Source organism: Porcisia hertigi, chromosome 26 (genome assembly GCF_017918235.1).
Source record: "Porcisia hertigi strain C119 chromosome 26, whole genome shotgun sequence".
In the NCBI taxonomy this organism is placed as follows: Eukaryota; Euglenozoa; class Kinetoplastea; order Trypanosomatida; family Trypanosomatidae; genus Porcisia; species Porcisia hertigi.
In genome coordinates, this window is record NC_090585.1 from 499,201 (window position 1) to 524,651 (window position 25,451).

A 25,451-nucleotide genomic window follows, 5' to 3' on the forward strand; every position below is an offset into this window, starting at 1 on the left:
TCCCATCTTCTTCTGAGATCACCTGCTCCCTTTCTCTAAAGAGAGGGGGCCCGGGGAGGGGGAGGGGGAGGGGGAACTTGTTTCACGGTGTGTGTGTGTGCGTTTGGTGCGGTCCCCCTCCCCCCGTCTATCCTCCCTCCCTCCCCTCCCCCCTCCACCTGCTTCCCATATTCACCAAAGCAGCTTTTTTTTTTTTGTGACCCCTTACACGCACCCCTCACCCCCTCCCCTTTCTGTTCTCCTCTTTATTTATATTTTATCCACACACGTCGAATTTTTACAGTGTTGTAATTACGTGGCACTTTCACGACGCTTTGTTTTTATTGTTTATTTTGTGTGCTTCTCGACATCTCTCTGCCCCACTCAGCCACCCACTCTCCTTTGCTCTCTCCTCACGTCACACACACACACGTCGCGTATTGATTTCGAGATCAGTTTTTTTTTTTCTCGCTGTAGTGCCCCCCCCGCCTTCTTTTCTGTCCTCCCCAATTTGTTATCCCGTCATTGGCTGTTTCCCTTGCCTGCGTCTGTGTGTGTGTGTGTGTGTAAGTGTGTTGCTGCTGTGATTAGTGTTGTTCGCACTCTCGCCACGCACACTCCTCTTTCTTCGCGCATCGTGTTTCCTTCTGCTCCCATCTGAACGTCGTGTAAAGTGTGTAAGGGGGAGAGAGAGAAGTGCCAACAGAGAAATTGCACAGCTCGGGGTGCGACTACGCGTACACCACGATTCGCTGATGATGGTCCCTCCTTCCTCTGAACTCTTTGTCGTTGATTCCACTCTTAGTGACCACCACCACCACCACCACCCGCATTCGCTGCGCAGATGACCTCCTCCCCGTCGACCAGCACCCCGTCCCCTGGTGAGTGCACTTTGGCAGCCTCGAAATCGCCCGTCATGCAGCCCGCTACCGCCGCAGCGCCATTGAATATGCTGTCTGTGCACAGCAGTCGGCGCGCAAACGGTGTGTCGAGTGCGGACACGGCTCCTATCATCCATCCATCTCCAGTTATAGACGCCACCATGCCCACCTCACATTTTCACTCATCTGCCACCAAACTGACCGCTAATTTTTCTCCGCTGCCGCATGCGCACCCCGAAGCCTTAAACGTGAGGGGCGTAGTGGTACCACGCGAAGCGGTAGAGCTGGAGAAAATGGAGACTCAACCAATGGCCAGCCGCGGCAGCCCTAGCCGGAAGAGGACCTCACGTCACGGTCTGAATGCCTCCCCCACCGTGCTGACAACCCCAGCAGCAGCAGCAGCAGCAGCAGCAGCGACCAACGCGGGCGCCCTCGACACTGTCCCCGATGAGTGGTCGTCCTCGGCGCTGCAGTGCCTCTTCCGCCACTCCAGCGCGTCGAGGAGTGTTGAGGGCAAAGATGACGCTGAGCCGTTGAGCAGCATGTCGCTCCTCGCTGATGAGGAGGGAAAAGACCCTGATAACGAAGAAACCTCAATTAGCGCAGCCACGTCTCATCCGCAACTCCACCAGCCCCGGTTCGTGGCTCTGCGAGAGGAACCCGTGAGTATTTGTGGCCCGCGTCAGGGGTTTTCTGTCTCGCCGCGTTTTCCATCGCATGTGTGCCCAAATGTCTTCTCAAGCGCAACCACCACGGCAAAGCATTCGCTGACATGCTCGCCGGTGCCAGGGCATTTGTGCAGTCCGGGCAACGTCGACGCGGGGAGCGCCACGTTTTTCATGGCCGTCAATCACTTCTCCAGCGCTCCCGAAGTGCAGAGCTGGCCACGCTGCTCCAAAGTCACAAGCCCCTTTTCCTTTGATATCAACAACAGTGTGGATGACGGGGCGCCCTCGGGCAACAGATATGAGGAGAGCCCGCGTTCTGTGCTGAACGGTGCGTCAAAGGGACCGATAGCGCCAAGGACTGTGACCGCAGCACCGCCAACCACACGAGCACCAGCTGGATCCGATACGCCCACACCCACTAACACCAGGGCCACTGCGGACGTACCTGTCTCGGTTTTTCCTTTTGCCCCTGGTAGCTGTACCAGCACTCAGTCTCTCTACTCTACGGCATCAGCGACGAAGCTAGAGGACCAACCCCTCAGCAGCAACCAAGTACCTCCCCATGTCAGTGCGTCGCTACAACACCGTGGTGGTTTTTCAGAGGGGGTACCAATGAGCCCCTCGTCGCTCTCCACCTTTGCTCATACACCGCTTGCCACGTCGAACGCGGAGAAGAGCACCTATGAAAGCAAAAGGCAAAGCGTGTCTGAAGGCAGGCAAAGAGTGGCCCCCTCCCGCTTGTTCTGCACACACACCGGTGTACCAAGCTTCTCCTCACCATCGGCGAGAATGCAGCGCCGCTGCGCCTCCGAAGATGTGCATGGTGAAGTGCACGATAGCTACAGAGGCTCACAGAGAATGGGGGCGCCTCCGCCTCTGCTGCTTTCATGTACTCTGCCATCGATACTGCACACCACCGCAAACATTGGTAGCGGCTTCTCGCTTTCGGTGCCAACTGTCCATAAGCATTACCGCGACCTCAGCTGTGATGCCTCGGGAGACCCCAGCGTCTCTGATATCGTCCTGGGCCGCGTGTCCCCTGAGCAGGAGGGCACCCAAAGCCACCCTCTGCCTTCCCTGTCATCACTCGTATCGTCCCTCAGCGCCTGCACAGAATGTGTTGTGGGTGAACATAACTGCGGAGTAGCGGGTGGTCATTCGACCCCCCTCTCCAGGTTGGGAAGCCCTTCGTCATCCACAAACATCACAAGAACGCAGCCCCTCTTGGTCGGCGACCCCACGTCTTATCCGCTGTCCCAGTCCATAGACCCGAGCAGTGATCGACACACCTCCGTCAACCCCACTCAGCGCACCGCACAGCTTCACTCATCCCAAAGCCATCCCCGCAACCACAGCCCGGCGTGCGCGCAGCAGCCGACAACACCGGAGGTGGACGTGACGCCCATTGCAGTAGTGTCACCCACAGGTCTGCATCACATTGGCGCAAGCGAGGCATCTGCGGCTGGAAACTCTGGCAATGACTCACAAATACTGAGCACCGCCGCAAAGGTGCAGAGCCAAACAGATCCCGACCCGGAAACGTCGCGCAGCGACGTCACATCCACCCTCGCGATCTCCTCAGCCGCCTCCATGGCCGCGGTACCGACGAGCGTTTCGAGTGGCCCGACCACACTGCACTTCTCCGCTGGACACCTCACAGCACCGATAAGCACCACCGGCAACAGCCTCACGTCCCGGCCATCGCAACCGATCGCTTCGGGGAGTCACTCAAAACCGCATCTCCAGGGTAATTTTGTAATGCGGCCGGATGCGGAGGTGCTGCAGAAGTGTTCACGAGGAAAGGTACCACGTATGCCAGGCTGCTCTATGCGGGACTGGGCAGCGCACTTGAGTGCGAAGGAAGAAGAATTGCGTCGGCAGGAGAAACAGCATCACTCTTTCACACACCCTCATGGACGCAGTAGAGGCGCACTCTACTTTGGCGGTGCCACCCTGCCTGTAAAGCCGGCGTCAGTGGCGGCTTCGCGCATCACGCAGCTGCCGCGGATGACACCGCAGGATGTTGCCCTTCACAACACGCCGGACGATATGTGGATTGTCATCCACGACGTTGTGTACGACTGCACCGTTTTTCAGCGTTACCACCCCGGCGGAGAGAAGTTGCTGCTCGCATGTGCGGGGCATGACGCTACAGCTGTCTATGACAGCTTCCATGCCTGGATTTCATGCGAGAGCTTCCTGGCCCCGTACGCGGTTGGAGTCCTCCTCCATTCAGATAGCTGGTAACGGTAGAGCACATGTTACATGCAGCCGTAGCCTCCTCCTCCTCCTCCTTCCCCCCCAATCCCACCAACCCACCCAACTATCCGCCTTTCTGTCTCTCTTTCTCTCTGGGTTTTTTTTTCACCTTCATATGAGGCCTCGCAGCGTCATGCCCGCATGGACATCTCTCTCGTTTCTTTTCCATGCTTCGCTCACTTTTGCGCAACCACCGTGGGAAAGAGGGGAAGGGGAGGGGGAGGGGGGACAGCGGTATTGCTTTGCTTGCTTTCCTCTCTCTGATGCGCGTCGTTTGAGAGCGCCATCTCTCCTTCCGCCCACCCTCTCTTCCTTTTGAGCGTGCATCAACGTCTCTGCTTCATCTCCTGGTGTTTTTTCTTTCTTCGTCGCGCCACCCCTTTTTCTGTCGCGTATCTGTATTAATATATATATGCTTTAATACTCACCCCTCCCCCCCCCCACTACTCACCCCCAGCTGATGTGGTCCGTGTAGTTGGAGGGATAGGGCCATCGAAAAAAAAAAAACGCCTCGATGTGTCTTCTCCTTTTTTGTTTCCTCTTCCCTCCCCCCTCTGTCTCTGTGTCTGTGTGTGTGTGTGTGTGTGTGTATGTGTGTGTGCACCAAACGCAGGGTGATTGTCACTTAACTTTTCGCCACCCCCCCCCCTTACAGGTAACGGCGCATAGGAGAGCGAGAAAGAGGGGCCACTGTGTAGGTGCAAGTATGCGTCGGTGTTTATTTTGTTGATGTCTTTATACAGAATCGTGTCGCTCTTTTTATTGATCCTTTTTTTTCTCGAACAGGTCTTATTGACTACTGTTTACATCTGATAAAGTCCCCTCCTCTGGCTGCGCGTGAGTGTGTGTGTGTGTGTGTGTGTGTGTGTGTCTTGGGGAGGGGGGGGAAGAAGAATAATGCCCATATGTGTGACCTCTCATCATCTCCCCTCCCCTTCCCTTCGGCATCGGAAAATGTGTAGAAGTGCATAAATGCGCGTGTATCTCTACGCTGATTTTTGTTTTTTTTTGCATGTGTATCCGCCCTCAATAGGCTTTGTCCGCTATATATATATACATACATACAATGCGTGTATACGTGCTCATGTAGATACATATATGCATGCATATATGTATTTGTGCGTTTCTCTCAACTCTGCTGCTTAATTTTTCGCTTACAGGGTGAGCGACAGACGCACAGTCACGCACACACACACGCGTCTAACTTTCGTACACATGTTTTTTTTTACCCCAGTGGTATCTGTGGGTCTGTCTGTCTGTTCGTCGATTTTTTTTTTTGTATCTCCCCTTGTTCGGCTCACACGCGCGCGGCGGAGATGCGCATCTGCATGAAAAAGAAGCGCAAAACTAAGCATATCCCCACTTTTCCTGCGCCGCTACCTCAGAGAGTGAAGTGTGTCACGCACACATACAGTCACTCGACATGGCACGCTACCACTATGTCAGTTCCCTTACGCTCTCATCAGCCAAATTCTTCTATTTTCACAGCCCCGCTCTCCGCCGGCACTTCTTTTTTTTTGGGGGGGCACAGTGGGGCTGCGAAGAGAGTTGACATCATCATTATCATTTAACAACGGCCCCCCCCCACCGCCCCCTCCTTGTATTTGGAGCGGTGACGTTTCAATTTTTCCGTATTTGCACTCCTCTCTCGCTTATTCCCCCTCCACTGGCTCGTCGTCGTCGTCGTTGTTGGTCTCCCCCTTTTGCCTCTCGATCCGTTTAATTTTATTTTTTTCGTGTGGGTGTGTGCTCTTTTCAAACTGAATGAAACTAATCGTCATGATGCAGTCGAATAAAATTGTACAAAAAAATTATGTAGCCCCCGTCGTTACGCTTCTTGATATAATTACGTAAATGTATGTTTGTTTTCCCAGGTCTGGCGAAGGAGGGGGAGGAAGGAAGGAGGGAGGGAGGGAGGGAGAAAAGGAAGGGTAGAGAAGGCGCCGCCTCCCTCCCTCCCTCCACCCCTTTTTTTTGGCCCGTTTGTTTGGAGGGCCCTGCTGGTGCACCACCACCACCACCACCTCTCAGCCCCAATGAAAGGGTCACTACTCCTCTTCACCTTTCTTCATTTTGACTTGTGTCTGCCTTTGTCTCTCTCTGCTCCCAGAAAAAAAAAAAGTGGCCGGAGTCGGTGGGGCATGTAGCAGTGTGGTATGAGCGTGTGTGTGTGTGTGTCACAGAGAGAGACGCAAAAAAAAGGGGGGCGCAATGGTCATTACATGTGTGGATTAGACTTGGCAGACTTTGTCTATTGGGCTCACTTTTTTTTTCTTGTTCGTAGCCGTCCTCCTGTGTGCATGTGTGTGATTTTCACTCCTCCTGAATATTTAAATGCATTCTGTGGCATGTATAACCAAGATGAAGAGAGGAACGAATATATTTTATATATTTTATATTATATCGGGTGAAACACCTCGGAAAGGAGTCAGGCCCTTTGTGGGGGCTCGAGAGAGAGAGAAAGAGTGGGGGGGGGGGGGACACCTTGTCTGTCTCCTCTCCTAAAAGTACTTAGCTCTGCTGTCATCGCCGTCCCAGGGTGTGTAAGTGGTGTGAACAAGGAAGAGCATCGGTGCGCGTGTTCGTGGGTGCCTGTGGCTGAGGAAAGCGGGTGGAGTTTGTTCTCTTCGAATATATGCATCGCTGCATTCAGTGGGGTGTATCCATGTTGTCAACTCATCGATTTTTAATCCTCTATTTGTGGCACATCATCGTGTCCAGTGTCCTCCTCTCCACACACACACACACACCGGGAAGGAGAAGGTATCAACAGCTCCTTGTCATTTCTGTTGTTCCCTCCTCCTTTTTCTTTTTTATTTCCTCACAAAAACAGATTTGCTGCTCTCACCCATGGGCAGTGGCTGCTCCTCCGGCGAAGATGCGAAGCATCACCGTGAGAACCATAAAAATCGGATCAACCCCACAGAATCCTATGACAAGTGGCAGCAAAAGATGCTGCTCGACATTAGTGCTGACCCGCTAGCCGTCATTCGTGACTTCCCACGTATGACAGTTTTTGTACATACGGACACGCGTCGCAGCTCCCTACCGGAGGCCGACAACACAGTCGGCGATGGCGCAGGTGCGGTGTCCAGCTTGAATCCGCAGCGGCAAGAGTCGTTACGGCAGACATCAGGCACGAACCCACTGACTCTGGGAACCAGCAATCAGTCGCCTTCCCGCAGGGTCACCAACGTTGAGAAGAGCACCACTGGTGCAACGAATATGGATAGAGCCTCAAGGAAACCGGATAGCCACAAAAACCGAGGGAAAAAAAAATCGACCTGTTCACCTCTGCCCTCGCATACACTAATCGATTCAAACTCCGTCTCCAGCGGCACATGGGTCTCACCGACGGTATCGCCGCTACTGCCGCCTCGCCCCCCTCCAAACTCAGCCGTGCGCGGTGGCACCGGGGCTTGCTGCTCCAGCACGCGGGAACTCAACCGCAACAGCGATGCCTTCGCCGCTCGCATGCAACGTGTGCGGGGGGCGGTTCTTCTGTTGTCGGAGCTGTGCAACGAGCGTACAACATTTGGTGTCGCTTTCGAGAATGCCTGGGACCGTCTGGTCACGCACGGCAGTGCAGGTATCCGCGCCAACAGTGCCGACAACGACGCGGCAGGCGACTCCGCCACGGGGCCAACGCAGGATGGGCCGGTGCCGCCGTCTTTCAAAAAAGGCCGTAATCAGCCCATCGCACTTGACGTTCATCAAGTCCTGCTGAACGCCTGTGTGGAGAGCGGTATGCTGATGTACTCTGAAGAGGTCCCCTCCGCCCCGACCTTTGCATCCTCGGTGCACGGCGCCGCTCACTCGCGAAGTGGCACGAGTGCACCAGCGCCTTTGCCGCTGCATATTGCCATCCCTCCATGTCTAGCCAAAGGCACTCCTTGGCCAGATTCAACCACATCCAGGCCGAAGCTGGTCCCCGCAAAGACGGCAACTATACTCGGTGCTGGCGGGACCACAGAGCAAAACGGTGACGCTGCCAGGTGCGACGAGTCGCGGACGCCAGACAGCGACTCTGTGCACCACCATGATACACGAGAGTACGGCGTCAGCGCCACGTCAAGCGACCACGCCCCTCCGGTGCGAGCGGAGAGCAATACTGTCCTGAGCACCTGCAGCCCTGCCACCACGTACAGCACAACGCCCACCCGCTACACCGTGCGCAGTGCCACCTTTCACCTGATGCAGTTCACTACACAAGGGGTGGTCTTCTTCCCGGTGCAGCGTCTGAAGCACGTTTTGTGGATGCCATGGGCCTCGCACATGCAAGACGTGGCGTGGACAATCCACTTCAGCATAAAAGAAGCAACACAGGCGGACCTGATTGCGCGCAAGCAGCACCAACTCGACACGCTGTATAACACGTCGACGTCTCAGCTGTCACCGAATGTGGACTCGGCGGCGGTGGTGGCGGCAGCGACGGCCGTCGCTGCCGCAGCAGGAGTGGATGGTCGCCGAGGGTCGCCCTCGGCGGCTCCGGCGCCAACGGTGGGCACCGCTGGCGGCGATGCAGACGGGTGGAGGTCGCCTGCTATTGCCGGCTCCGAGGCGAGCAAGAACGTGACGCGCAAGACGCATGGGCTACTCTGTAGTGACGCTCAGTGCAAAGGCAAGGTCATTGTGATCCAACACGTTCAAACGGGCCGACACTATGTCGAGGACGGCAAGAGAAAAACGACGCCGCGATACGAACTAGACTGGGCGTGCAGCATTCGAGTGGACCAGGACACTCTGCTGAAGATGTTTGCACCATACCTGGAGAACGCTGTCTCTGCACAGGATGCCAGAGCGCCGCCGCTGTCGGGCCGTCTTTCCCCGCTGCATAGCCAGTCGGCTTTTGGGTCGGAAGTGGTCACTCGAGCGCCGCCATCATTATCGCACCCGCCGCACCATCATCATCATCATGGAAATGGAAAAGAATATCAAGCGGCTGTCGATGCGGAATCCCCGTCGTCAGACGCGACTTTGGACAACGGCGTTGAAACAGCGCTGCCACGCAAGTCGGTGGTGCCCCCAGCGGTCGCCCTTCCCCTGTCGCCACCCAACGCGGATGTCGGCATGCGCACGGCACATCAACAGCAGCTCCATCACCGAGAGGTGATTCATGCCTCGGTAGAGGTGATCTCCGCCCGTCTGGAAAAGCCGCCTCGGACGCTCTGCACAATATCCTCTACATGGCGCAAGCGCAAGGAGGAGCTTGACTACGTTTTACAGCAACAGTACAATGTACGGCTGGAACAGGTGGATGAGCTACCTGAGAAGATGCTTTATTAACATTGACATCTGGCTTGTATATTGAACTGTGCACTAGTAAAAAAAAGGGAGGGAGAGGTGAAAATTGCCAACAACCTATGCAAGCACTACTGGGACACTCCTCCTCGCCCGTCCCGCCTCACCCCCCCTCCCTCCCCCTTCCACCACCACCACCACCACAAGTCAACCTGCTCTTTTTTTTTCTCGACCCGCTATTTCGTTACCTCTGTTCTTCCCTTGTTGAGAGGTGGGATTCTTTATCAAGTGACCTGGGGTGTGTGCGTGTGTGTGTGTGTGTGTTTCGGGGGGGGGGCGGGGAGTGTCGCTTTGTCTGTGGTCTTGGGCATCGGCGGCTGTGTAGACGATATCCTCCCTTCTAGTCGCTGTAAATGTCTGTTTGAAAAAAAAAATTTGAAATGAATGGAGAAACGGCGGGGGAGGGCACATACGCGTGGGCTGTGACTCGCATTGATCACCTCATCACTGTGACAATCGACTGGTGCGAAGCGGAGACGATGCCGACGTCTTCACCATTCTTCTTCATGGACGTCTCGCAGTGGGGGGCGACGGGAGGAACTGTCTGTGGGGATCTGGGCTCACTCAAGTTCTTCCATACGGACTTCTTCCCTCCCATTCCCCCTCACCCCCACCCCTCCCAATCCTTGTGGTCTCCACTGACTAGAGCTAGAGAGTGACACCACTGTAACACAGCTTGTATTACCTATACAGCGCCCTCATTCGTCATTTAGAGGATTTTGTAGTTGTTAGAAATTCGCTCATGTCACCACTACACAGAATTGTAGAAATATATTAATCTCATTTCTTTTTATGTGCGTGTGTGTGTGTGTTCGGGGGGGTTAGGGTTTGAAAATTTCTGGTGACTTTTTTTGTTTCGATCGCTGATTCCGCGCACGCCGTCGAGTGTTTCCCTTTTTCTTTTTTTCCTGCACATCTTTTATTTGTTCGCTCCCTCACTTCTCTGTATGAATACTGGCCCATGATCACTGCGGTTTTCTTTCTAGCTTTGTGTTTGAGGACATGCGTGAGACACACAGAATGCTGACAGCTGGACCCCTCCCTCCTCCTCTTCCTCCTCATTGTATCCGCTCTCTTTTTTTTTTCAAGAGAGAGAGAACAAATGCCAAAGAGTGTATATCCCAGCCCCCCCCCCCCCAAACCCCCCCGCCCCCCTCTTCTGCAGATGTTTTTTGGTCATTTTGTTTGCGTGTGTTTTCGTTCCCTCGGGAACATAAAAGAGGCACGGAAGTGTGGAAGAGACGATCGAACTCGGACTGTTCCCCCTCACCCTCCTCTCTTTTGTGTGTGTGTGTGTGTGTGTGTGTGTGTGTCGTTGTCTAGTATCCTACTTCCTCTCACCCTCTCCCTTCTCTCCTTTTTCATCGCTTTTCATCCGCTGCGTCTCCACGCTAGTTTATGCTTTGCATCTCGGCGTGCCTTTGCTCCTCAGAGATTACACGGGTGAGTTGGTGTAGAGGGGAGATGAGTGGACCCCCAAAAAAAAAAAGGGGGGGGCTTCCGGCTGATGAGCTTGCCGTATGGCTGCATATTTGGCGCGCCTCAGCTTAGCCTGTATCAAGGCCTTCCCCCTTGGGCTTTCGTGCTTTATTTTTGTTGTTATCTCCTCATTAGCTTTATCCTCCGTCTCCCCACCCTTCCTCCACCCACATACACTCTCCCTCCTTGTCCTCGGGTGCTCTTTTCCATAATTTATCTCCGATGTGCCCCCCCCACCCACCCACCCACCCACACACACACACACACACACACACACACGGGATGGTGTCTGTTATTGGGCATTTAGCTGACACGACGCAAAATGTTGCATCTCTCGTACACTGTTGTATGCGCTCATCCCTGGGCTCCTGTGCGCTTTGTGTATATATACTTGGTCGGCGGAACCTTGAACCATCAATCATTGCTCTGCAGCTGCGTATATATTTAGGGCTTTAGGTGCACCTGTGGATATGTTTGTGTAGGTTGTATTCTTGGAAAAGGAGAAGGGGAGGGGCTTCGATCAAGACGGCTGTCGGTGGTGGTGGTGTGCGCCTGCCTGGTTGTTTGCTGGTTTGTCTTGTTTCTCCATGGATCTCCCCTCATCGGTGTCTAGACTTTAAAAAAAAGAGAAACATCTCTACAAGGGGTGGGGGAAGAGAATCGAGTGAGACCGACAGCGCGGTGAGCTGGGATGGTTTTTTTTTCAAATGTCACACACACACACACACAAGCAGCAGCAGGAGGGGGAGTGCTTTTCATGTGAATGTGTACAAGTGGTTGTTCTTACAACTTGTGGGCACTCTCCTCGAGCTTAGTGTATATACTTGTGTGTGTGTGTGTGACCGTGTCTGTGCACCGATGTCAGCTACTCCCCTCCCTCTTTTCCTCCCTCCTTCTTTTTGTTTTAATGCCCTGTGCTCGAACATCTTTCAACACAGCTTACCTCAACAATTCTATAGCGACGTCGCTGTCCTTTCTGATGAAAAATAAGAAATAAAAAAAATAACAGTAAACGGCGCCCCCCCCTCCCCCCCCCCCACACACACACACATGGGCAAATGGGTTTCAATCTTCACGAGAGGCCGGTACCTGCTGCACTCTCTCGCAACCTCGCACGCCCTCTCCTCTTTTTTGCAACACATGGACGGCGTCACGTACCCGCGCGTAGAGTCGAAGCGAGGAGACAACTGTATCGCTCATCACCACAAACATCAGTACCGTATCACCACGCAACTTCTATACACTGGCCTCCCTCTCGCTCCCCCTTTTTTCCCTCATGTAGAAAACTGAGCGAAAAATCGTCGTCTGACAGCCGCTGATTGACTACTACTTTTCCTTGCTGAATTCTCTTCGCTTTTCACTTTTTTTTTCGACCCGCCCAACACACCCCCTCCCCATATATACGGCCTTCCCCTACGGTGGTTCACGAAAAGGGCAACCAACGGTACTGCCCCCCTCCCATCCGAGCCCCTCCTCTATTTTCTCCCATATGAGCTTCCCCGTGGTTGGGCTTTATGTACATCTATTTTTTCTCCTCTCTCGATTTCATTGTCGCGCCTACGTCGCATATCCGCTCTGCTGTCGTTGGGCTTCGAAAGGACCGCCCCTAGAGCACCTCTGGACGTGTGTGTGTGTGTGTGTACGTGTTGTTGGTGAATGCGCACACAAAAAGAAGAGCTACACTCGATCCACACCACCTTGCTTAAGACCGCCCCTCCTTCGCATCCTCATCAGCATTCGTCCTCACTTCTGCCGTCACGTTTGCCCTTGTGGCCCACCCCACCCCTTCCGCACCCCTCCGGGACAACGTGGGCGCAATGCCGTCGTGTCCCGACTGTGGACTTGTGTTCGAATCCCTCTACAATGTGCAGCAGCACCGACGATATGGGGGGTGCTCGGCATCGTCGCTAGGAGCCCCGGTCACCCCTTCGGCGGCGCTCGTGCAGCAGCCTATGATGTACGCTGCCGGCTATCCGGCCATGCCGGCCGCTAACCCGATGAGTTACATGGGCGCCATCGGCGCTGGGGTCTATGGTGTGGGAAAAGGTGGCTCTGACATGTTGGGTGCACCGGTGTATCCAGCGGCACCTGTCTTGGCCCCACATACGAGTTCCGTGGAGCGAGGAATCGATCAAGTGTTGGCCCTTCAGCGCAAGCGGCAGGAGGCGGACATGGCAGAGCGAGAGCGCATGATGCTTGACCAACAAGTGAACCTTGTTCTGCCGGCGCGTCAAGCGCAGCTGCAGCAATCGCAACAGGTATTGAAGGATCAGCTTCTCCAAATGAAGTTGCAACTCTTCGCCAACCAGCAGCAGCAGCAATGTGAAGGCAACATGGACATGGCGTTTCTGCGTAACGAAATCGCAGCGGTGCGTGGCGCTATATCCTCGATCAATGGGCAGAGCAGCTTGAGCAGCGACTCTGGTGGCCCGAAACAGCAAAAGCAGCACCGGTACCAAAAGAAACGATCATCGTCAGCCCACACGGGAGCTCACCGCAGGCGGCGCCAACAGGAAAGCGAAAGCACAAGCGAAAGCGACAGCGACGAGGACGACTCGTGGGATAACCTTGACGACGACATCCGTAGTGTCGAGCGCGACCACCACCACGGTGCCACTCGAGGCCGACAGTCAAGTGGTCGCAGTCCCAGAAGAGTGTCGCCGTCAGGAACAAAACGCAGCGTGTTGAATAGTATCCAGGCTGATATCCGCAGCTTGCGAGAAAGGAGCACCACTCGCATGGAGCCGGTATTCCCCACCGCCTCGATGTTGGAGCCGGGCCTGCACTCGCTCAAGCTTGCCGCCCTTGAAGGTTTTGACCTTGCCCTCCCCCTCGACGAGGTGAGTGTCTCCATCAAAACGTACTACATGTCGTACGCGAACAACGAGTACGTGCTCGAGCCCTCTCTGGAACAGAAATTTACAGGGAGTCCGCCACCCCTGGTCCGTCAGGGCGCTAACACAGTGCTCTTCACGATACCGTCACACGATTTTCTCGTGCACACCCCCAGAGAGATGATCGTGTTTGTCCTGCTGATCGTGTATCGCACCCGACTGGTTTGTTGGGCCACCATCTTCGCAAGAGCAGTTGGCGGCGTCTCAGAGGGCATTCGGAACACCGCTTTTGACCTCGCTAAGGCGTTGCAATCACCTGGTGATAAGGTCCGAGGAGCAAGCGTGTCGGGCTACATCGAGGTCGACTCGCGAGATGTCCTACAGCACGCCGAGTCGGTGCTGCGTGGAAATGCCCTTGGCGTCGGTGTCAGACCCCGATCTCCGTTATCGCAGGGGCAATCCGTACCGCTGCCGGGACTACCGCCTCTGCAGCCACCACCACCAGGGCTGCCGCTACTGCCCGGCATGCCCGGTTGCGAGGGACCCTTTCTGCCACCCACCGTGGAAAGCCGAACAATCGTGTTGCATCCAAGCCAGGGGCCGGTCGCACATTTCCTTCTCCCTCCACCATTGGGGATGTCCATCCTGGAGTGGAAAGAGGAAATTGTCAAACACATGAAGAAACACAAGCGCACATCCGATAAGGTCACTGCGTCTGCATCGGGGAAGGCCACTGCCAATGGAAAGGACACCAACCTCCGTCAGGCAGCGCCGCTGTCGCGCCTACAACCAAAGGTGAAGGACCCCCGCAGTAGCAGCAAGAGTAGCTCGTCTTCGCGCTCCTCGTCTTCCTCCTCTCAGCCTTCTTCACCCTCTCTTATCAGAAGCCTATCGGAGTACCCTCTGCTTCACTCCAACGACAGAGCCAACCTCATTGAAGAAGAAACGAGTCTGCACTCCCCCGCCAAGAGACACTCGCCACCTCGCAGCGGACGTGGCAATGCGCACCTTTTTGAATGCAACTCGGAAAAGGCGCCGGCAACTCGGGTTGTGGTGGACGCCGAGCCGGTGAGGGAGCCGAAGTCACCTGATGCGCCACCCCATCAGCTGCACACGCCGCCGCCGCCGTCGCCACCGCCACCGCCGCCGCCGCCCAGGGCCAGGCCCACACCGGCGGTGGCTTCTAGCTCGCCTATTGATTCGATGGTCAACGGAACAGCTGGGATGACGTTGCCCCCTCCAGTGGTCCCCCAAACCCCCGTCCTCCCTGCTGCACTACCGCCCCCGTCAGGAGCACAGAAGGTTCCTTGTGACGACCAGCCGCTTGTCGAGAGCGTACACCTGCGTTCCTTCGCGGACCCGCAAGGCAATCTTGCAGTGCCGCCGAACTATAAAATGAAACCCAACAACCCGCCAGCGGTGAACCTCAACAAACTCGACGTCACAGCCGACCCTCCTGTGAATCCCTGCGTACTCTTTGGCCTCTCGAAGCCTACAGACGCACCGCCACCGTCTCAAAGGACACCTGGGCACGGCGAGAGGGGCAACACAGTCGACATCTTCCTGGACGGCGTAACTGGAATCCCCTTGGATGCGGTGTGCTCGCGTGTGCTGGTGTACATCACGGACGAGCTAGACCCCAAGACGGGCACATCTATGAACCCACTTCACCATCCACGTGCTTTCATGCGGAAACCAGACCTTGTCGCCTATCAGATCCTCACCTCGAGCAGCATCGAACCCGAGATCAAGGCGAAGATGAGCTCTGAAGTCAGCAACCAGACGCATGCCGTCGTCATTGTAGAGTATATCAACAGCCGTCAAGGCATGCCAATTGTATTTGGTCACTGCTGTGTGCCCATTAATAAACGTTTTTTTGCCGGCAACTATTTGGTGCGCGTGAAAGCCGGTGATCCCCGTCGCTCGCAAGAGCGAGACGTCGATGAGATGCGTCCTCCTGACCGCATCTCTGACGAGCAAAAACGTGCCATGGAGAAATACGACCAGTCACAGATGGAAGCGAGCATCGACGCGCAGGCGCTACGGAATCTATTGCCGGCACCACCGCGCAAGCGTTCAGAGTGCATGCCGCTCGGCTACCTGATTTGGCGTCTGGACAGCCCCGACAGGAGCAGTCCCTTTTTCGAGATGCCGCAGCAGGTGCCTCTGTCACAACAGGAACTGCAGCTGCTCGCGGACCGCAAGAACCACGCGGATGTGACGCCGAGGACGAAAAATCTGATGTCCGAAAAGGCAGCCCACGACGCGTTCGTCGGCCCCGGGACGTTGCAGAGCGACTCTATAAGCTACCTGGCTCCCTTCAGCGAACAGCGCGGCGGCTTTGTGAAGGTGGAGGGCATCCGCGGCGTTGGTGACGATGCGGCGATGTATGTCGTGGTGGTTTATATGGCCAAGGCACCCAAGGGCCGTCAGGTATGCTACACAATGATGCCCGACTGGACTTCTGACGTTGGTGCTCCGATGTACAAGGACCCCCCGTTCCTCTTTCCGGGTATCAAATACGACCAGTTGAACACATTGACATTTATGCTACTGAAGTTGTCCAAACTGGAGAACGCGGCTACGCTGCCCGTGGTGGAATGCATTGGGTGGACTATGAACAAACTCTTCATGGACGAAGCACCGGCGCTGCGCCAAGGGAGGTACACACTGCCCTGGATGCGTGGGCCTTTGCCACGGGCGCTGGTGCAAGAGCTCCTTACCCAACCGAACGCCTCAGTGTTCATGAATCACATGAAAGCGAAAACCATCGCCTTCCTAGAGCCCAAAGCCACGCTGACAATCAGCCAAGGTGACCCGGCGTGCTGCGTATTGCTCGTAGACGACACGCCCGGTCGCGCGCAGCCACGCCAGCTTCTCATGCCTTCCACCAACAAGAAGGCCTTTCCCTCCTACACCTCTGAAGGGATGGTGGGATGTACTCTGCGAAGGGCGCATGAAAAGTGCTTTGGAGGGGGTGACCCGCGGGCCCTGCTGCAGCGGATCAACAAAGCAGTCCAAGATTACCTCAGCACATCTATGAAGGCGTTCGAATAGCAGTAGAGCTGCACTTTCCGGGATCAGCACACACACACACACACACACACACACACACGCCAGCAATTACACACGTTGTCTTCGCTCGTTTTTTCGCTTCAACGTGCTTTTGTTTTTTTTTTTCATGCCTCCCTATAATTGATGACGACCACAAAAAAAAAAAAACATAAACCGAAAACGCACGGGTCCTCCTGCGCACCACCACCCACCCATTATCCTCCTCTTTTATCTCCCCGTTCACCGGACATACTTATGCCCTACGCACCACCAGCACCGGTTTTCTGACACACACACATACACTCATCTCGTCTCTTCTCACACCTACTCGCTGAAGTCCGTCGCCTGTCTCATTGTGTCTGTGTGTGTGTGTGTGTTTTCCCAAAGTTGTATGTGTAACAATGGCCTCAATTATTTCTTTCTATGTGTCTATCGTTTGCCAGATATTGACTGTTGCCCCTTCCCCTCCTGGGACGGTCTATTCTCATTTTTTTTGATTATTAATTTTATTTTTGTGTACATCTTTTATTTTTAATATGCGAGTAGATGTGTGCACCTCCTGTCTGTTAGCAAATCCCATCCCACTTTTCTCGTGTGTGTGTGCAATAGCAGTGTGCCACTCCCGCTCCACTCCCCCTCCCTCTTCTTCTTCGTGGTCGGAGAGAAGGGAGAAGGAGGAGGAGGAAACACCTAAATGAAACCGGCGGTTTGCAGTCCTATGTGCACACACACACACACACACATCTTTTTTCTCAAGGATTGGTGTCATTGTTTTTTTTTTCGTTTTTTACCCTTTGTTGTTTATTGTTTGGTGGTGCAGCCTTTGATTTGCTCTTTTATTTTTTCCCGTATCCCCCCTCCCTCCCTCCCTCCCTCCTCCTCCTCCCCTCCCCCTCCGCCAAAAAATGCCCCAAAACGAACGAGGGCAAAGGAAGGGGGGAGGGATGGAGGGGAGGGAGGGAGGAGGAGGGAGGGGGGATTGTCTTGCCCCCACGCAGGCATTTTTTTTAATGAAAAGAAAAAAAAGAGAGCGAGAATGATCTATGCAGTAAAAGAAAAAAGAAATTTATATCCGTCGACTCCAGCTTGCATATGTGCAAGTATTTGTATATACATATATACATATATATATATATATACGACTTGTACGTGGGAGAACAACGCTGAAACACAAAAAAAAAGTTTTTCTTTTTATAGAATCCGGTTTATATTTGTTTCATCTGCGCCAGATTTGACCACCGACATAGTTTTAACCCTCGAAGACGTACTCGCCAAAAGAAGCACGCAAAACAAAAAAAAAAAGAATGTGCACCGCTACCACGCGGACCGAGAAAATAGGTTTCATCGTTTGGGTGGAAGAGGGGAGGGGAGGGGGGGACTCTTTGGGTGACAGCAATGCCTCTGCTGCTGTCCCCCTCCCCTCGCAGGGTAGAAACGGTGTGGAGATAGAGAGCAAAGGAACAGAGGCCAACTCTCTCTCTCTCTCTCTGCCGCGCTGATATTTATATTCTGAGGGGCGTGTGTGCACACCTATAAATATATATATATATATATATATATGTGTGTGTGTGTGTGTGTATTTGAAGGAGCAATCAGTGGTCGAAAAATGCACGAGAAGCAGCCACTCATTGCCCACACCCTCTCCTCCTCTTCCTCCGCCCCAATCTGAACCGCCATGCCTCCGTAGCTGCAGAATCGCCCTCTACATTCTCTATCAATCTTTACCCCCACCAACCATCAACACGCACACACACACACACACACACACACACACACCACCACCACCACCACAGCAAGTGCAGAGACGCGCATCATTACACACACGCACACGCTTCACGAGGCGGGACGGGACGGGACCCTCCCTTTTCTCTCTCTCTCAAACCAATATGAACGTAGCGCCGGCCACGATCACGACAGAGGCGCAGCGCAAGACAGAACTGCTGTTGCTCGACTACCTGCGCAGCACGAACCCTCACATCTACGCCCTCTGGTGCCGTCACCCGGACAAAGACAACGACGCCACCTCTTCGTCTTCCGCTGCCTCCCCCTCGCCGGGAACCAATCACAACCCTGGCGGCAGCGATGTCAAAAATGCCCATGCCCCTCATCCCCCAGAGACTTCAACTAAAACGGAGCCGTTTGCGTACGTGGAGCCACGCCTTCATCGGGCTGCACACGCTCACTTTCTAATGGAGAACATCAGCACACCGCCAGGGGGCTCTTCTAGCCTCTATCCATTACGACCGTGGATTGTGTACTGGGCTTTGCAAGCTGCCGACGTACTGGACGTCATGGAAAGCGATGTGCTGTCTCACACCCCACCGAGCGCCATCATTGCGTTCCTGCACAGCTGCCTGAGCATCGATCACACGTGCCAAGCGGGGGTGAACAACCGACTCTCGGACTCCGTCTTGTGCGCCTGTGGAGGTGTGGCCACAACAGCAGAAGCGGCACACACTGATCCCACCAGAATTCCTCCGGGAAGCAGTGAAACATCCCCGGCATCCGCAAGTGACAGCGCTAACGCGACGAAGGTCACCTCTGCACCACCAACACAGAACTCCGCAGAGATGGCTGACGGGGTCGCACGTCCGGTTATGGGTTTTGCGGGGGGCGCCGCGCACCAAGAGCCGCACATCGCCTCCTCCTACGCCGCCTGCTGCGCCCTCGCGATGCTGAGCTGCTACGAAAACGGGGCGTCGCTGCGCCGACTGCCACGCGCTGCCATCAAGCGGTGGCTCCTTACACTGCGCAACAAAGACGGCAGCTTCCGCGTGAACGGCGGCGGCGAGTCGGACATCCGAGCCTCGTACTGCGCAGCAGTCATTACAATCCTTCTGGGCCTCGATGACCCAACAACCTTTGACGGCGAGGCTGGCCTCCGTGAGTTCGTGGACGACGTACGTGACGTGCCGGTCTTGACGCTGCAGACAGCATGCTTCGTAGCCGCGTGTCAAACTCACGAAGGCGGTTTCACCTGCTCGACCACCGCCTCGGAGGCGCACGGGGCATACACACAGTGCGGCCTGGCCGCCCTGCTACTCATGAAACAACCGCACATGGTTCATCAGGCATCGCTGCGCCGCTGGCTGGCTGCGCGTCAGCTGAACTATGAGGGCGGCTTCAACGGTCGAACAAACAAACTAGTAGACTCCTGCTACTCCTTTTGGGTCGGCGCAGCGCATGTCCTGCTGCGCACGGTCGAGGCGTACACAAAGTGCTTTACAACAACAACATCTACTGCTGCACAGCTAAACGACGACGACGACACCGGAGCGTGCAAAGACGGCGATGCTCGGTATGATGCTGCTGCTGAGACAGCATGCTGCCTTCGGGCTCGGGAAGTGCTGCTTCTGGACCACGCGCAGCTACTCGATGTGAAGCTGATTCACGCTAGCGCCAATGACGTCTGGGACCATGCCGAGGGTGAGCACCAGGCGCGACTGGATCTGGTGAATCGATTTCTCGCCGCCGATGATGCCGTACGTCGGTCGGCAGAAGCAAAACAAAAAGCCAACACAGACTTGTACGAGCGTTTGCTGGAAAGCGAGCTCGTCGCCGAGGGGGCAGGTAATAGCAACAGTGAGGCAGCTGAAGAAGACATACAAAACAAGTTGAGGGCCTGGCGAGCGCAACAGGCATTTCTCTACGCCGACGTCGGTGACCTTTACTTCAATCAACGCAAGCTGCAGGATTACGTGCTGCGATGTTGCCAGGATGCTGAAATCGGTGGCCTGATGGACAAACCAGAAACAGCGCACGACGGGTACCACACCTGCTACTCGCTTTCAGGAATGAGCGCCGCGCAGAACTTGCAGTACTTGACTCATTACACCGCTGCCGCGACTGCCTCTCCCTCCACTTTCCTTGGGCGTGCCTTCGCCTGCTCATATCTGCCAGCACGCGAGAGCGGTGGCGGCAGCTCCAGAAAAGAGGCTAGCTTTGGCGTCGTGTTGGATACGCCAAGTACCGACGCCGTCGCTGCTGCGGAGTCGATGGTGCTGCGAACAACGAACCCGATTTTTAACATCCATCAATCGCGTGTGCTATCGTCGCTGCGTGTGTGGGGTCTTAAATCGTTCATCTAAACAATATATAGATTATGGGAAGAGCAAGACAAGATTGATATGGAAACTTGTGAAGACCGTATTGTGTGTGTCTGTGTGTGTGTGTCTGTGTGCACCTGACGCACACGTGTGAGGAGTGATTGGAGTCTCTGATACTGGACACACGGCAGCAGCGTTGGTCATCGCCACTCAAGCTGCTCCCCTCTACCTTGCCTCACCGTGATTGAGCACCCCGGTCGCCTTTCCCCGCTCACACACATCTTCTCTTCTCCAGGCGTGGGTTTGCGATGCTCTGGTACATGTCGCAGATACGCGTGCGCGACGGTAGGGGGGGCGGGGGTGTCGCTCCAGTTTTCGATTAGCATCACAGACATTCTCTCTAATGACGGAGGGACACCTCGAAGTGAGGGGGTGGGGGCGGGGTGTCTCGGGAATGTGATGCCCAGTCTGTGAGGGGGCCAACTAGCGCCACCTCTCTCCTCCCTCCCCTCCCCAATCCTTCTGCCACTGCACAAACACGTGTGGTGGTGGTGGTGACAGGGCCACGGACCCGAGACCTCTGGGTAGAGTTAGAGCGACAAATTGCGGCGGCGGGCCTGCGGTCGGGTCGTCGCTGGTGTTGTGCTAGAGAGACCTGCGACTGTAAAGGTGTCTGAACAATGGATGTGACCATTAAAGTCTCACGTGACGACTTGCACAGCGAGCGGGTTAAACAAAGCTTTAGGGCATATGCCGTGCTCAAGTGAATGGAACGGCATCGCTGTACCGCGGTGCGTGCAGCGCCTTTTGCACCACTGCGAGGTTGGGTCGTATGGCAGAATGAACGCGTTGGGATGCCAAAAAACATGTACCTCCTCTCATCCCTTCCTTATTTGGCGCGGGGCAGAATGCCGCTGCGTTAATCACCTCGTCAACTTTAAGACACACACACGCACATACGAACAGAGAAAACACACGTCGGGTGTGGACGATCATCACAGACGTAAGGGCTTACGCAGCACCACCACCACCACCAAGATATCAGCGAGCACGCTGCTGCCGAACAAGTGAAGAGCTGCAACGCTTTTTATAGGCAACATCTGCACAAATTTTTGCCATCCTATCTCATTCATCCCCATCTCCCCCTTTCCCTCTTTACACTTTTTTTTCTCAAAAAGGAAGCGCTCTTGCACAGCGGCCGATCGACCACACAAAGACCACTATCCCCCTCCCCTCCCCCCCCTACAAGTGTCTGGAAAAGATGCCCCTCCCCCCTTGTAACCCCACGCCTGCGAAGGCGGAGGTCCCTGGCAAACCACAGCCATCGGTAGCCCCCACGGCGACCGCCCCCTGCACTACGCCCACGTCTCTCTCTAGCGACGCCACGGCGCGCATCAATACCATCATTGCCGACGACATCCGCCAGCTCAGCCGCGACGACCTCAACGTGAAGCGTTGGCTCAACGCGACACTCGCGCGCGTGTTAGAGGCTGCAAAAGATGTGTCGCTCTCAGGCCCCACTTCTGGTGACCCAGCCTTGTCAGTAGCTGCGACAACAGCTTCTATTCACAAGCCCCTGAAACTGGAAGAACACCTGGTGCAGCTCCTGCATGCTCGTGTGCAGGCCCACAGCCAGGAACTCAGCGCCGGTATTGAAGATCTCATCTCCTCCACCCTTGTGCGGCTGCCGCGATCCACAATGGAGCTGACGCGCATGGCGACAGAGGCTGCAGAGCTGACAGAACAGCTACAGCACATCCAAAATGTCGTCAACCCCACCTTAGCCGCCGGTTCTGAAACGTATGTGGCAGATCTGCAGAAGCGCAAAATATCGGAGGAAAAACTGCACAAGTGTCAGCGGTACCTCGAAAAGGCAACACGGATGCAGGAAAACATCCGCAACCTTCAGTACCTCATCGAGCAACGCGATTCGATGGCCACCAAAAAAGACAGCGGCGTCGACGCTCGCGAATGTCTGGACAAGGCGGACGGCGGCTCCAGCCAGGTTACCAGTGCAAACTCCCTGAACAGCCTCCCTTCGCCGGGCAAGGCGACGACTAGAGAACGCGACTTGGACGAGGTTGCGGATATCATTCATCAAACTCGCGAGGACCTGAAGGAAATCACGTCCGTCGACGACACCTTCGGCAAGCAGTACAAGACACAGCTGGAGCAGTTCGAGCAGTACATTGAGCACGCCCTGGAGGAGGAGTGCGTGACGTGCCTGTTAACCCATCAGCTAGAACGCGCGACTCGCCTCATGACGACCCTTTACAGTATCGGGCGCGCCGATGCTGTTCTGACGCGCTACGGGCAGCAAGCTGCGATGCAGGTGGTGAAAGTGCAACAGGGGAAGCTGCGTGCGTGCGTGGGTAGTGACAGCGCCAGCGTCAACAAAGGCAAGCGCGCTGCCGCAGCGGTGGCGGACCTGCTTTGCAGCGAGATCATACCGGAGTATAACACCTTCGTGTCGCGTGAGCTCTGTTTTTTATCTAGCCTTACACAAGGTACGCTGAACGGGGCCCAAAATGTGTCTCCGTCCAAGTCTACGGGGGCAAGGGCCAGCGAAGCAGCCCAAGGCACAGCAGCGTCGGCTGCGTCAGCACCGGCAGAGGGGACAAGCGGGAGTGGTAACGTCGCTGTCTCGGGCGATCCACGCGCTGAGCAGGCACTTGAAGTCATATCAGTCATTCTTCACAAGCTGTACGAGCCGGTGCAATCAACACTGCAGCCACTGCTCACGGAACAGCCCGACACCACAAGCGCCGATTTCCTGGCGTGCATCTCAGCCATTCAGCTGATCAAAATTTCTACTTCTGTGCAGCCGACTACACCGCGTGGAACAGCAGCGGTAGAGCAATTGCCAGAGAGCAAAGGCCTCTCGCCAGCGTCAGTGACGACGACGGACCCGTTGGAAAAACTCGCGCGCGAGGTGACACGTCGCGCCCTCAGTCTCTTCGCTGGACTTTTTCATGAGGAGCGCGTGCTGGAGCGGTATGTGGAACGTGTCTGCTTGCCGGTGGAAGCGTTCTGCAAGCAGCCACTATCGAAAGTTTTTTCAGCTGTCCCCAGCACTCCATCAGGTGACAAACGCGAGGAGGACGGTCTGGCGCACATTCTCACCCAGGCGATCCAGGAGGTGCTGGCCTACGCACCAGAGAAAATCACTACGCAGTGCACGACCGCCTGGCACGCGTCGCTGTCAAAGATGCTCGCGCAGCTGCAGCCCACTTCCAGCACGTCACAGCACGAACTACTGCAGCACCTGTACATCTACAAGCACCGCATGGCTCCGCTCCTGGTGAAAGCCCGGCAGAGCGTCGAGGACTGGCTGTCGTCGGGAACTGTGCATGAACGCTGCCCAACGAGCGCTGCTGTACTTTGCGCTGATCTACAGACGCGTGTCTGGGCCGCCTTGAAGAAGGAAATGGAGGTCGAGCAAGAATTAATCCAGAAGAGCCTCTTGAGCAGCATCACAAAACCGATCCTCGCCACAGCCACAACGTACACCTCTCTCTCTTGTTGGGGCAACGTGGTAGCCTCAGACGAACGCCTCTCTCACACCACCCCTGTTGCGGCAGGCGCATCAAAGGCTCTGGGTGGCTATACGCAAGGGCAAGCCGCCCCGAGCAGCGTCGTGCGTAGCATTGGAGAAACACTCATGGAGCTTCCTCTCACGTTGGAGACTCTCGGTTCCAGTGCAGTGATGGAAAGCCAGCGAAACCCTCAAGGTACCGGCGACACTAAAAATGACGTCAGCGACTTGGATGCCGAGGAGGGAGTACGCGCGTTGATTGAGGAGTACGCAGAGGAGTGGCTTGAGACGGTGGTGAGTACTGTGGTGAACACGTTTATAAAGGAAAATGTGTTGCCGCTGCAGATAGGGCCGTTTGAGCGGGAGCTGTCGTCACCGCAACGGCAGAACGCTCAGCGGGGAACATCGAATACAGGTGAGGTGATGCAGCGCCACTACGCCGCCGCACTGGAGCAGCTAACGACTGATCTCGACTACGTGCGCAACATCCTTTCTGCTGTCAACGAGGAGTCCCTCGAGACGCTTGAGCGGGTGTTACGGGCCGTTCAGGCGCTGCCATCTGCCTCCATATCGGTGGCCTTCATCGTTGGCGACGCCATTCGCATGACAGCGGTGGACGTCAGCACACCTGACAGGTATGCGCAGTAGCACCAAGAGCATCCGTAGAACCCGACTATGTTTGCCGTCAGCAAAAAGGGCTCTGAAGTGTCCTGCTTCTGTGTCCGAGAGAGAAAAGAAAGGGAGGGGGGAGGGAGGGAGACCAGCACTGTGATCAGCCTATCGTTGTGTGTGTAGAATATGTGATGAGCAAACAAAAAAAAGAAAGAGGGGAGCGAGGCGTAGGCGCTGGAGTATCCATCACTCACTCCCCCCCCCCCCCCAAAAAAAAAAAAAAACGAGTACCATCTGGAATCCACAGCGATCAGCATTCTGTCCTGTCAACCCCCTCACACATCACCGCGCACTTTCAGAAAAAAAGAGGGAGGGCTGAGAATGGTCACGTGGCGGAGGCATCTCAGCACACACACACACACACACACCTACACACATACATACTTCGAAAATGTCCAGTCCTGTGGTGGCCGCCGGGCTTGGCGTGTAAAACAGGGCAAAAATATTTTTCGAAGTGCGTCACATGCACTTGGGGGAAGGGGGGTGCAGTCACGCAGAGAAGTAGCTGCTGCTCTTTGTGCTCCTGCTCCCTCACACACACATTCTGCCACCCGATTACACCTGCATCTAGTCCTCTTGCTGTGTGTGGATGCAGCGCGGATGGTTACCCCCCCCCCCTCCTCCTCCTTCAGACCCTTACGACCTGCTGATGAGTGATGCTCTCTTTCACGTATACTACCCCGGCGGAGTGGAGGAGAGAGAGAGAGAGTAGCGCCGGACCCTCTGTTTCTTATCTTCGTGAC

At 55.4% G+C, this 25,451-nt stretch overlaps 5 protein-coding genes across 5 annotated transcripts; all 5 read left to right on the top strand.

Annotated features, from left to right (window-relative positions):
- Positions 1-1,699: 1,699 nt before the first annotated feature.
- Positions 1,700-3,775, top strand: JKF63_04170 (uncharacterized protein; the record flags this gene model as incomplete). The annotated part of the gene is made up of 1 exon (XM_067900163.1): positions 1,700-3,775. One exon carries the CDS (start codon positions 1,700-1,702, stop codon positions 3,773-3,775), a length of 2,076 nt encoding a protein of 691 aa, XP_067756347.1.
- Positions 3,776-6,637: 2,862 nt separating this feature from the next.
- On the top strand, positions 6,638-9,073 carry JKF63_04171 (uncharacterized protein; the record flags this gene model as incomplete). The annotated part of the gene is made up of 1 exon (XM_067900164.1): positions 6,638-9,073. The coding sequence occupies one exon, from the start codon at positions 6,638-6,640 to the stop codon at positions 9,071-9,073; it is 2,436 nt and encodes an 811-aa protein (XP_067756348.1).
- Positions 9,074-12,384: 3,311 nt separating this feature from the next.
- Positions 12,385-16,458, top strand: JKF63_04172 (uncharacterized protein; the record flags this gene model as incomplete). Its single annotated transcript, XM_067900165.1, has 1 exon — positions 12,385-16,458. One exon carries the CDS (start codon positions 12,385-12,387, stop codon positions 16,456-16,458), a length of 4,074 nt encoding a protein of 1,357 aa, XP_067756349.1.
- A 1,883-nt stretch (positions 16,459-18,341) lies between these two features.
- On the top strand, positions 18,342-20,543 carry JKF63_04173 (uncharacterized protein; the record flags this gene model as incomplete). The annotated part of the gene is made up of 1 exon (XM_067900166.1): positions 18,342-20,543. One exon carries the CDS (start codon positions 18,342-18,344, stop codon positions 20,541-20,543), a length of 2,202 nt encoding a protein of 733 aa, XP_067756350.1.
- Positions 20,544-21,762: 1,219 nt separating this feature from the next.
- On the top strand, positions 21,763-24,684 carry JKF63_04174 (uncharacterized protein; the record flags this gene model as incomplete). The annotated part of the gene is made up of 1 exon (XM_067900167.1): positions 21,763-24,684. The coding sequence occupies one exon, from the start codon at positions 21,763-21,765 to the stop codon at positions 24,682-24,684; it is 2,922 nt and encodes a 973-aa protein (XP_067756351.1).
- Between the last annotated feature and the right edge of the window lie 767 nt (positions 24,685-25,451).